The 12678-nt window shown below is 46.2% G+C and overlaps 1 protein-coding gene across 1 annotated transcript; it reads right to left on the bottom strand.

Moving 5' to 3' along the window:
• Nucleotides 1-831: 831 nt before the first annotated feature.
• Nucleotides 832-5908, bottom strand: MARCKS (myristoylated alanine rich protein kinase C substrate). Its single transcript, XM_069726157.1, has 2 exons — nucleotides 5366-5908; nucleotides 832-4218 (listed from the first exon to the last, which is right to left on the bottom strand). The coding sequence occupies exons 1-2, from the start codon at nucleotides 5465-5467 to the stop codon at nucleotides 3475-3477; spliced, it is 846 nt and encodes a 281-aa protein (XP_069582258.1). The 5' UTR covers nucleotides 5468-5908; the 3' UTR covers nucleotides 832-3474.
• Between the last annotated feature and the right edge of the window lie 6770 nt (nucleotides 5909-12678).

Genomic DNA, 12678 nt, shown 5'->3' with positions numbered 1-12678 from the left:
TGGTAGTTCACACAAATGGTGGAAGTATATAACTCACAACATCTGCAAGGAGTTTGTATGTTCTCCCCGTGTTTGCGTGGGTTTCCTCCCACATTCCAAAGACACTGTTGAGGCTCACAGTCCAATTTTCCCATTGGGGACAGTGATAACGTGTGCAAACTAAAACACTGTGGCATAGGTTAGCGCTATATAAAAAAAAAAATATAAGTATTTATGAGCGAGCTAATCATGTACACAATAGGATAACTAGAGAATCTATTCATAATGTGGATATTTGTTGAAAATACAGCCATTCATCAGTTGACCTATGAAAAGACTCGTTATATAGCGTCCTACTTAGGAACAAGAATGATGTATAGCATTCTAGTGGATAGTCAGATATCTCAAATACCAAGAACCTGGCCTGTTGTCAAACTGCCTTTTTTTAATTAGCTATTAACACCATGCCAAACTGGTTTATCTGCCAATCTTAATTGAGAAAAGAAAAAAAAAAAACCTTCTGCCTCAACAGGGGGCATCTATTTGGTGACCTGTAAACTGACTATTTCCTGCCATCAGTACTAACTTATGAACTCCAAGTAAGGCCTGATTTACACATCCAAGTACAGACCAGACACAAGTCTGACTGGAACTCCATAGCCTCATAGACCCTACCTGGAACGGATGAACAGCCTTATGTGCATATTGTCCTGTAACCCATCTTCTGGCACTGTACACATTAGCAGTTAGGCATGTAGAGGATACAATCACTTCATAAAAGCAGTAGCATTGTGCATAATGCATACACATCTGTGTAAATGAAGGCATAGTATAAATAACTATAGACTCATCTACTCGTTGTCCATTTATTGGTAGTTTGTGGTAAACAGATTACATGAGAAAAGAGATAGGACAACATGACATTATATCCTGTTCAGACCTGAAAAGTATGCATTTTATAAACTGGTATATAAAATGTAAACAGGGACAGAATTGTCAGTCGAGACTGTAGGCATACAACCATGCTGTAGCTTTTGCAGTCCTCAAAGAGCAGAATACAACTCATAAGTCTAAACTTGCTACAGAAAGTTTGTATAAAAAGCATGATGTCACTGTTATAAAAGGGCTGAAACTAAATGTCAGCTTCAGCCAAATCTAGGCACAGGTCTACTATGCCTGCCGCCAAACCCAACAGATGGTTTATCCTCTGTTCTGGTACATGCCACTTCCATAGCATTTCAATCTGATATATAATTGATACAAGAGTAAGCAAAACTAATCACATTAAAATGCACTGTACTTGGCATTTACTAACATTATGGGACAAAGGATATTTTGCATATAGATTGAGTACTAGATAAACAATTACAGTACCATACATTTAATAAAACCTGCTCTAAAGTGAAGGTGTCATTGGCTACAGCAGGTTGTCTGCTCACATAACAAAAGTGACAAGTTCACCAACAAGTTTACACCCAAAAAGAAATGTTAGGAGGAGTAGGAACCATTGTTACGTCAGTAACTCAATGGGATTGGTCATAAATCCACATCACTGAATGAACACCCCAACACAAAAGGTAACATTGTGTAATCGTAGTGGAGACTGAATCTTAGGTTCCCCAAATTTTTGTTTGATATAAATACAGAAGAAAAAAAAAAGTTACCAGGAACTCCCATAATGATTGCATGATGTGTTGCAAAAACCCATCTTCACATTTAAAGTGAGGTGTGAATACAATCTTACCACACACCTCCTGCAGGTAAAAGCTTGAAGAAAGGCATTAATGTACAAAGAAAAAAAAAAAAATCCATGTATACCTTAATCAAACACCATACTCCGAATTTGGGCCAAGCATAGAGAAGAAACTAGGCCTGTGTGCCCTGGAGCACGTCGCAGCCTTCTACAGGGTGCAAGGCATTGTGGTGGGTTAAATGTAAATGCACTTCATTGGGTTAAACAAAGGGCCATTATGCTTGTGAGGAGGAGGATTTTAATTGAGCACTTTGTCTAGAGTCAGTGGTTCATTTTATAGATCAATCCCAATAGCCATTATAGCTTTGGAGTACAGGTAAACCTAAAAAGAAGCCCATTGGAGCTCTCATCACCATGTGTTTAGGCAATATGGTGCCAAAAACCAGAAGGCTAGTTAAAAGACAGTGGTAGTAGGGCCGAGAACCCCCCACTGCAATGGACACTCAGCAAGCACAATGAAGTGGGTGGCATGCAGGTTAGCAAGAAGCAAATGCCATGACTGAAACAAGCCATTAGTGTTAAGTCTATGTCAAAGAAACACAAAACATATACATTTTATTCACATTTATTTTTCGCTTTTAGTGTGCTCACAGAAAATTAGAACACCTTAAGCAAGAGTTTAATAGCAATTTTGTAAGCAAAGTTACATTCCATCTCTAAGTCAAATTGGTCAAAGCTTCTCCAGTATTTACAAAACATGAAAGACAAGATGCTACACAAAAACCATTGCATCTGAAGTTTTCCTTAATGACAACTGGAAAAGAAAGCATTGCCTCGCTGTAATCAAAGACATACCACAGTAGAAACAGTAACCATTCCACTTATCACAGCTTTGTTGAGTTTAAAATTTGTGGTTAAAAGGTCCAATATGACTGCAGTTTTACAAAAATGGCCAGGGTGGAAAGAGTTGCAAACTTCATGTGCTTTTGGATATCAAGATTCTTTTTATACAATAGTCACAGTTAAAAACACCCTGCTGGTAATACATAATTACATTTTATTAAGGTCAAAAACCAGCAATAAACAATAAGCCTATACAACTCGTAGTTCTACTTAATCACCGACTGATACAGCTAACATGAGAGAAGTGAAAAGTTCCTATGGTTTAAATGAATTACTAAAACTATGATCTGGGTATTGATTTTTTTTTTTAGTTATTTTGCTTGCCATCTTAGTCAAAACCTTTAGTGTTGTATACCTTGTAGAAGGCTGCCCTCACAAAATACATCATTATGTCTCTTAAAATGAAAGGAGGAAAAGAAAAATGTAAGAAGACTAAAGAAACAAAAACAGAGAAACAGAAACCTGACCCCAATCTGTGTGGCACATTCTCTTGGCAATGTGTGCACCACCTAACTCACTGTGGCCCCCATCACTTCATTTGATATCCCCCTATATTGACCCACCCATCTCCTTCATGTATGGGTATGTCCATATATTGAAAAAAAAAGTATACATTTTCAATAAAAGATGCAAAGTACGCGAAACATTAATACTGATGCGAAAAAGGAGTAAGGCCGGTGACTGCTGTAAACTCTACCCAGCCCGTTGGAATGGTGGTAACAGAATGATTTGAGATGGGATCTGTAAGGAGGGAAAAAAAAAAAAAAAAAAATCTTGAAATCAATCCCTGGTTGTAGACAAGTTCTCCAAAACCAGTACCTGGCACCACTCCAACAAACAGAAGGGGAGGGAAAAAACAAAAAAAAAAGTTCTTTGATTATCTCAAAACGGCCATCTTTTTACTCTGCCGACTCGGCTGCTGGACTGGATTCGGATGTAGCTTCCTGTGTTGGAGCTGCTGGCTCTTCAGCTTTTGGTGCCTCTGGTTCAGTAGATGGAGCAGCGACAGTGGTGGGGGCCTCTTCTGCAGGCTTTTCCTCAGGCTTTGGCTCCTCGGCAGGCTTTACCTCCTCTGTGGGCTTTTCTGGTGCAGGCTCTTCAGGTTTAGTTTCCTGGGGCTCAGGCGATGCTGCGGCAGCCTCTTCTTTCTTCTCCTCTGGGCTGCTGGCAGCAGGAGCCTCTTCTTGGGCTGGCTTTGCCTCTTCATTGGTGGCCTCAGGAGCAGCTGCAGGAGCGTCCTCCTTTGCTGCCTCATTGGATGCGGCTGCACCTTCGCCCTCCGCTCCTTCATTGTTCTCCTTTTTGTTCTTTTTGAAAGAAAAGCCACTCAGCTTAAATGACTTTTTAAAGGAGAAGCGCTTCTTTTTCTTCTTGGGGGTTTCATTGCTGGTGGAGGGTGTAGAAGTAGACCCAGCTTCTTCTGTTTTGGTGGAGGCCTCGCCCTCAGCTGGAGACGCTGGTTCGGTGCTCTCTCCCTCAGCGGATGCGGCAGCCTCCTTTTCTGGAACAGCCTCAGCTGCTGCTGCAGCCTCCTCTTTGACAGTCTCCTCAGCGGGGGCACTGCCATTAGCCTGGACTTCTTCCTTTTCTGCCTCAGCTGCTGCAGGAGATGCATCGCCATTGGCCTTCACGTGTCCATTTTCCTGTTGAGGAATTACCAGTGGTTACATTACATTAAAACTCAAAGATTAAACATTTCAGAATTTGCTAGTGTAACGTTCCACTGGTTATACATGCTATATCTACGAGTCATAACACCAATACATCCCCACACTTATGGCTTGTATATCTATGGAGTCATACCACCAATACATCCCCACAGCTACGGCTTGTAGATCTAAGGAGTCATCATACCACCAATACATCCCCACAGCTACCTGTCCCCACACCTATGGCTTGTAGATCTAAGGAGTCATCATACCACCAATACATCTCCACAGCTACCTGTCCCCACACCTATGGCTTGTAGATCTAAGGAGTCATCATAACACCAATACATCCCCACAGCTACCTGTCCCCACACCTATGGCTTGTAGATCTAAGGAGTCATCATACCACCAATACGTCCCCACAGCTACCTGTCCCCACACCTATGGCTTGTAGATCTAAGGAGTCATCATAACACCAATACATCCCCACAGCTACCTGTCCCCACACCTATGGCTTGTAGATCTAAGGAGTCATCATACCACCAATACGTCCCCACAGCTACCTGTCCCCACACCTATGGCTTGTAGATCTAAGGAGTCATCATACCACCAATACATCCCCACAGCTACCTGTCCCCACACCTATGGCTTGTAGATCTAAGGAGTCATCATAACACCAATACATCCCCATTCCCCACACCTATGGCTTGCCTTAAGAGCCGCGCGCCTCCCTCCATTCTCCCCAACGCCTGCAGTTCCAGCATGCGGCCACCAGAGGGCGCTGCGCCTCCACCAGCAGAGGCACTATGCTCCCGGGAGCCCGGCAGGCAGCGAGCACATTAGCGCCCAGATCACGCCTTCCTCCTAGCAGCAGCTCCAGCAAGGAGACAAAGCCGGAGCTTTCCCTCTCATACAAGAGGGGAGAGGAAAAAAGCGGTGCTGAAAGGAGGGGGCTTACTCTAACCCTCCATCCACACAATGGCGTCTGCAGACCCCTCCCATGCATCCCAGTTAAATGTCATCTGGACGGTCACACAGCCCGGGCGGCATCCATCATACACGAGCCCCCGGTATGGGAGAGCCCCCGGTACGGGGGAGCACGATCGCTGCCTAGTCTCCCCTCCATGATGCTGCCTCTCACCTGGCCGTTCGTCTTGGAAGGAGAGGCGGCCACCGGCTCCCCGGGCTTCTCCACGGTGGCGGCTTCGCCTTTGGCTCCGGACTTAGAGATCTGGCCTCCCATGGCTGTCTGTATCCAACAAGAAAGGTAGCGGTCACCGGCAGAGACAGGCTGCGAGCACAGACAAAGAGATGCGGGCTCCCGGCCACAGAGACAGACAGCGGCGCTCCTGTGCAACAGGAGGGAGGAGAGAGCAGGCAGATAGCGGGGTGCCCAAGGAGAGTGGCCGGTGCGCTCCCCGGCACAAGCCCAGGCTGGATCCAATGCTCGGTACAACAGGAAAATGGAGAAATCTCCCCGCCGCTAATAAGATGCGGAGTCCAACGCCCAAGTGCTCAGATGAATGGGCTTCCCAAGGCATGACGGCAGCCCAGCCCCGCGCCCGCCAATCACAGCGCGCCCGCACAAAGGCCGGGGCGGGGCCTGGGAGCGGGGCAGAACAATGCAGCCAGCAGCGCAAGGCAGGCAGCCGAAACCGGGCTCTGAGACACAGCAGAGCTCTGCAGTGGGGGCACTGCCAGCACACCCATACCCACCATACTGCCAGCACCCTATACTGCCAGCACCCCCATACCCACTGCCAGCAGCCCCCCATCCTGCCAGCACCCCCATACCCACTGCCAGTAGCCCCCCCATCCACCATACTGCCAGCACCCTATACTGCCAGCCCCCATACCCACTGCCAGTAGCCCCTCATCCACCATACTGCAGCCCCCCATACCCCCTCCCTGCAGCCCCCCATACACCATACTGCCAGCACCCCCATACCCACTGTCAGTAGCCCCCCATCCACCATACTGCCAGCACCCCATACCCCCTCCCTGCAGCCCCCCATACCCACTGCCAGTAGCCCCCCATCCACCATACTGCCAGCACCCCATACCCACTGTCAGTAGCCCCCCATCCACCATACTGCCAGCACCCCATACCCCCTCCCTGCAGCCCCCCCATACCCACTGCCAGTAGCCCCCCATCCACCATACTGCCAGCACCCTATACTGCCAGCACCCCCATACCCACTGCCAGTAGCCCTCCATACTGCCAGCACCCCATACCCCCTCCCTGCAGCCCCCCATACTGCCAGTAGCCCCCCATCCACCATACTGCCAGCACCCCATACCCACTGCCAGTAGCCCCCCATCCACCATACAGCCAGCACCCCCTCCCCCCCAACTCACTACTGCTGAAGTGTGAGGGAAACTACCAGTAGCCCCTATACTTACTGCTGCCCCCACACTCATTGCTAAAATGGGGGGCAACTGCCTACAGCCCCATACCCACTGCCCCTTACCCCAAGCCAGTAGCCCAGACACCCACTGCCTGCAGCCCCCCAACTCACTGCTGCTGAAGTGGGGGGCTGCCAGTAGCTCCCATACCCACTGCTGAACTGTGGGGGGGAGACTACCAGTAGCCCCTATACTTACTGCTGCCCCCTCACTCCTTGCTGAAATGGGGGGCAACTGCCAGCAGCCCTCATACTCACTGCTGCTCTCCGCCTGTCGGGCCCGCCACTGCTCCAGCGCCCCACACTGTCGGCCGCAGCCATTTATACCTGAGGGCAGCTGCCGCCTCTCTCGCCTTCCCCTTTAATTGGTGATTGTGAAGGCTCGCACTCGGTGTGCCGGCCACATGTGTGCTCAGTTATCGTTATTTATGGCCGGCATCCTCCGGGTGGAATGAAATGCCGTTGTCCAATTAAGCCACCCACCGGAGGTTGTGCGTGCTTTCCTGCCTGGCAGCGATGCAGGGGTTAACAGGGACCGTGTATGTGTGAGGATCAGATGTGACCCAAGAGCTGTCCTCGTCTGGTCCTCATTATGGTGGTCGCTCTTAACTCTCTCCCTGCTGCAGCTCTCCGGGGCCATGTCGCTTTTTCCTGAGGGGGGAGACGTGTTTGTGCAGTCACAGATATCGCTGGGGGAGGGGTGCCCGGAATAATAATGGCAGTGTGAGTGCCCATTGTTTGCTCTTTGTTTAGACCCCACGGTGGGGGGTGGGAAGGGTCCAGACACAGAAGTGGTGAACTGTGGGCGTGCCGTGGAAAGCAATCTCATCCTTCACGTTTGACATGTTCTATGGAGAAGTAGACGTTGTGACACGGTCCACGGCTGCCATGTGGACTGAGCCATCTTCTCCCTGACACAGTCGTGTGAAGGCAATGAGGCAGCTGCACGGAGCTTTCCCGCCATCCAGCAGCTGACTGACACCGTGTAACACTCACCGTGTAACACTCACTGCCACTGACTGAGGGTCTGACTGCAGATATCCCCCACAAATATCACCAATGGCGGGGATAGTACACAGAACAAGGAAAGCTGTCTGTAGATGGATGTGTGGAGGGAATACAGCTCCTGTAGATGGAGAAGATAGGTCACAATCAATATCCCCTCACTGCCCCAAGATGGCTGATAATAAGCAGCAGTACAGTATGGGCACACATTTCCTTCAGACGGTTCGGAAAACAGGCTCATAAGACACTCGGAAAACTCCTTATTTATTTCTCTAGTATACACCACCGTGTTCATGCGTTCAGCATCTTTTAACCACTTCAGGTTTCCAAAACTAGCAAGCGCAGTGAGTTGACCATCATTTCCTGAAGCGATTTCCTCCTGATTAACTCGCCATTTTTTCCTGATAAAAACATATGAGTTTCCACATAGACTGTATAGCAAATAAGTTTCACACATGCAATATGTTAGAAATCCTGGAGCGCATCGAATAACCTGCTTATGTATTAGGCTGCCGTCACACTATCAGTATTTGGTCAGTATTTTACCTCAGTATTTGTAGCCAAAACCAGGAGTGGAACAAATAGAGGAAAAGTATAATAGAAACATCTGCACCACTTCTGGATTTATCACCCACTCCTGGTTTTGGTACTGACCAAATACTGCTAGTGTGACGGCAGTCTTATAAGGCTAGTTTCACACATCAGTTTTTTGTTTTCAGGCTAAATCCGGCTAATTTAAAAAAAACGGATCCGACGTAAATTGTGAAAAACTGATGCGCCGGATCCATTTTTTAGCTGGATCCAGTCTTCTGTAATGCGCATGGATTTTTTGACTTCCCAGTTCGAGAGAGATTGAGACACCAGAACGGAAAAAACGTAAAATCTGCGTGATTTGCATGGAAAATGCTCTGAAAACCGGATGACAAAAAAAGTTGCAGTGGACGTTTTCTCCGTCCGCCGGAAATGACTATTTGGACGGATCCGTAAAAAAAACGGATGAAATGTCTGGCCATCAGGCACCATCCGGCGCTAATACAACTGCATGGGGAAAAAACGGATCCGGCTTAAAAAAAAAAAAAAAAATTGCCTGAAACAAGAAGTCTGATGTGTGAAAGTAGCCTAATTGGTCCGGGTGTCTGATAAAAGTCTGCAGTGACTTTATGTGATGGCAGGCTTCTGAATCCTGACAGCGTTTGATTCTCACGCTGTCAGAATTCACCAGTATTGCTGGTGAACGGAAGTATACGATTTGCACACTTACGGTCATGTGCCGACTAGATGCATTCTCAGCTTCTGTCAATTCACTGGTATTGAGGGAAGTCGAGTCTAGCCCGAATGTGACATGTGCACATCATGTACTTGTGGTCACTTGTGGACAACCGTTTTCTCCTATCTGTTTATCCTGACAGCGTCTCATGATTCAGAAGTCTGCAGACTTTTATCAGAAGACCCCTTTAATGAATTGTAATGTGTCCAAGAAACAAATCAATTTTGTCAGCGTTTTGCATCAGATTTCCATCATTATTTGGTCAGTCAGCTTTTACAATCAGAGTACCTTTAAAAATTTTGCGCACACTTCTTTTGTATCGTAGGGCGTTTTTTTTAAAAAAAAAAAAAACCTTGTCAGAAAAAAAGATAAAAAATCCTTATGTGAATAGGATATAGAATAGGAACTTTATTAAAAGAATATTTGCAGTGGTTTTTGAGGAAAAAAGAATAAACTCGCTATGTGAACCTAGCCTTAAAATGCTGAAAAACACATTGGACCTCCGTTTTTCTCCCAAGTACTATCAGTTTTATTCCCAAGTACTATCAGTTTTGCTCCCGACTATTATCCATTTTATTCCCGAGTACTATCAGTTTTCCTCCCGACTATTATCAATTTTATTCCCGAGTACTATCAGTTTTCCTCCTGAGTACTATCAATTTTATTCCCGAGTACTATCAGTTTTCCTCCCGACTATTATCAATTTTATTCCCGAGTACTATCAGTTTTCCTCCCAACTATTATCAATTTTATTCCCGAGTACTATCAGTTTTCCTCCCGAGTACTATCAATTTTATTCCTGAGTACTATCAGTTTTCCTCCCGAGTACTATCTGTTTTTCTCCCAAGTACTATCAGTTTTTCTCCTGAGTACTATCAGTTTTCCTCCCGAGTACTATCAATTTTATTTTCGAGTACTATCAGTTTTCCTCCCGAGTACTATCAATTTTTCTCCTGCATACTATGAGTTTTTTTCCAGAGTATTATCAGTTTTTCCTCCCGAATACTATAAATTTTATTCTCGAGTACCATCAGTTTTATTCCCGTGTACTATCAGTTTTATTCCCGAGTACTATCATTTTTTCTTCTGCGTGCTATCAGTTTTTCTCCCAAGTACTATCAATTTTCCTCCCGAGTACTATCAGCTTTCTTCCCGAGTACTATCAGTTTTTCTTCTGAGTACTATTAATTTTTCTCTCAAGTACTATCAATTTTTCTCCCAAGTACTATCCATTTTATTCCCGAGTACTATCAGTTTTTCTCCCGAGTACTATCAATTTTATTCCTGAGTACTATCAGTTTTTCTCCCAAGTACTATCATTTTTTCTCCTGCGTGCTATCCGTTTTTCTCCCAAGTACTATCAATTTTACTCCCGAGTACTATCAGTTTTATTCCCTAGTACTATCAGTTTTCCTCCCGAGTACTATCAGTTTTTTTCCAGAGTACTATCAGTTTTTCCTCCCGAGTACTATCAATTTTTCTCCCGAGTACAATCAATACTTTAATATGAGGATCACTTGGACCGAGAAAAATAATCGGACATGTAATCAGCACCGCAGAATATCATAGGCACGAGTTCTATCGGGGAAAACCGCAGATGGCACTCGTACGAGAAAATTGGACATGCGAACAAGCCCTAGTCAATAATATTTAATAGTTGTCCATCTAACATATGTCAGACATGGCGCCTATGTGAAAAGAGAGGGGCAGCCTCCTAGTCAGAACTGAGCCTAAAATCCACAAAAAATTATTTGCATGTACCAATTAAAAAATAGTGAATGCTAATTACACACTTAATCATTAGGTTTTTCTCTAGTGACTATTGGTGTAATTTCTCTATCTAGAACAAAAAGCAGTCAGAGTCCCACCATTTATTAGTGTCGTGACGGTACACATTTTTTAAAAAGTGCACGTTAATTGCATCAGCATTTAAAAACATCCTACAAACCTTTCTAAGGGCAGTCTCACACGTCCAGATAATTCCGGTATCGGAAAAATCAGTACCGGAATTATCCGTGTGCTGGTGCGTTTCTGTGGCACATCAGTGTGGCACACGTGCGGCACACGTGTGCCGCCCGTGTGCCCACTGGGTACCACACGCACCGTGCTGGGTACCACACGCACCAGCATCTGGTGCTGAAGCCGCAATTCATATCTTCCCTGCAGCAGCGTTTGCTGTAGAGAAGATACGAATAATCGTGTTTAAAATAAAGCTCCATGTGCTTACTTCCCTTCCCCCCCCCCTCCCCCCCCCCCCCCCCCCACCCCCCCCCCCCCCCGCTGTTGTTAAAATACTCACCCGGCTCCCTCGCTGGCTGGCGCTGCTTCCTGTCCTGGCCGCACCTTCTACTGTATGAGCGGTCACGTGGGGCCGCTCATTTACAGTAATGAATATGCGGCTCCACGGAGCTGTAGGAGGGAAACAACCCAGCAGCAGGACCGCTATCTCGTCAATTGTGCAAGGAGGAGCAGCGCTAGAGCCCAACAAAATGACCTCCAGCAGGTCACTAATATCCATGTGTTTGCTCAAACTGTCAGAAACACTCCATGAGGGAGGTATGAGGGCCCAATGTTCACAAGTGAGCGATATGCTGACAGCCCCACACCGTGCAGGGCGATTGGCATTTGCCAGAGAACACCAAAACTGGCAGATTCAACATTGGCCCCCTGTGCTCTTCACGGATTAGAGCAGGTTCACACTGAGCACATGTGACAGACGTGATAGAGTCTGGAGACACCATGGAGAACGTTCTGCTGCCTACAACATCATCCAGCATTACCGGTTTGGCTGTGAGTCAGTGTGTGGGTAGGCATTTTTTCGGAGGGCCGCACAGCCCTCCATGTGCTCGCCAGAGGTACCCTGACTGCCATTAGGTACCGGGATGAGATCCTCAGGCCCCTTGTGAGACCATATTCAGGTGCAGTGGGCCCTGGGTTCCTTATGATGCATGGCTATGCTAGGCCTCATGTGGCTGGAGTGTGTCAGCAGTTCCTGCAAGATGAAGGCATTGAAGCTATGGACTGGCCCACCCGTTCCCCAGACCTGAATCCGATTGAGCATATCTGGGAGTTCATGTCTCATTCCATCCTCCAACGCCACGTTACGCCACAGGCTGTACAGGAGTTGTCTAATGCTTTAGGCTATGTGCCCACGTTTCGGATTTCTGTGCGGATGTTTCTGTTCCTTTTTATAGCGTTTTTTGTGCGGATTCCACCTGCGGTTTTACACCTGCATATTCCTATTGAGAAGCAGGTGTAAACCGTTGTGGAATCCACACAAACAATTGACATGCTGCGGAAAATAAACTGCAGCGTTTCCGCATGGAATTTTCCACTGCATGTACACTGCGGATTTTGTTTTCCATAGGTTTACATGGTACTGTTGGAAAACTGCTGCGAATCCACAGCGGCCAATCCAGTCATATAATAATGCAAAGGCCAAACACACTGCTGCACGTTATTTCCTTGTCTTGAGGCATTTCCACTGAAGTTGGATCAGCCTGTAATTTTGATTTTCCACTTTGACTTTGAATATCATTCCAAATCCAGACCTCCATGGGATATTCATTTTGATATACATTGAATAATTTTTATGTTTTATTGTTTTCAATGCATTTCACTATGTAATGCATACATTTTCAAGTGGAATATTTAATTCAGTGATATCTGTGGTATTGTAGTGTTCCCTGTATTTTTTTGAGTAGTGGACTTTTCCTCTGATTTTTCCACTTCTCGTTTTGGCTTACAAATACTGAGGAATAAAACTCAACAAATACT

This window comes from Ranitomeya imitator, chromosome 5 (genome assembly GCF_032444005.1).
Source record: "Ranitomeya imitator isolate aRanImi1 chromosome 5, aRanImi1.pri, whole genome shotgun sequence".
NCBI classification, from domain to species: domain Eukaryota; kingdom Metazoa; phylum Chordata; class Amphibia; order Anura; family Dendrobatidae; genus Ranitomeya; species Ranitomeya imitator.
The sequence above is the reverse complement of the archived record's forward strand: the minus strand, read 5'-3'. Positions and strand labels throughout refer to the sequence as shown.

Excerpts from the sequence above, each read along its gene's own strand:
- MARCKS (XM_069726157.1), bottom strand. The coding sequence starts at position 5,467 with ATGGGAGGCCAGATCTCTAAGTCCGGAGCCAAAGGCGAAGCCGCCACC. Across the intron at positions 4,219-5,365 it reads CTTCCAAGACGAACGGCCAG|GAAAATGGACACGTGAAGGC; the intron begins GTGAGAGGCAGC and ends ATTCCTCAACAG.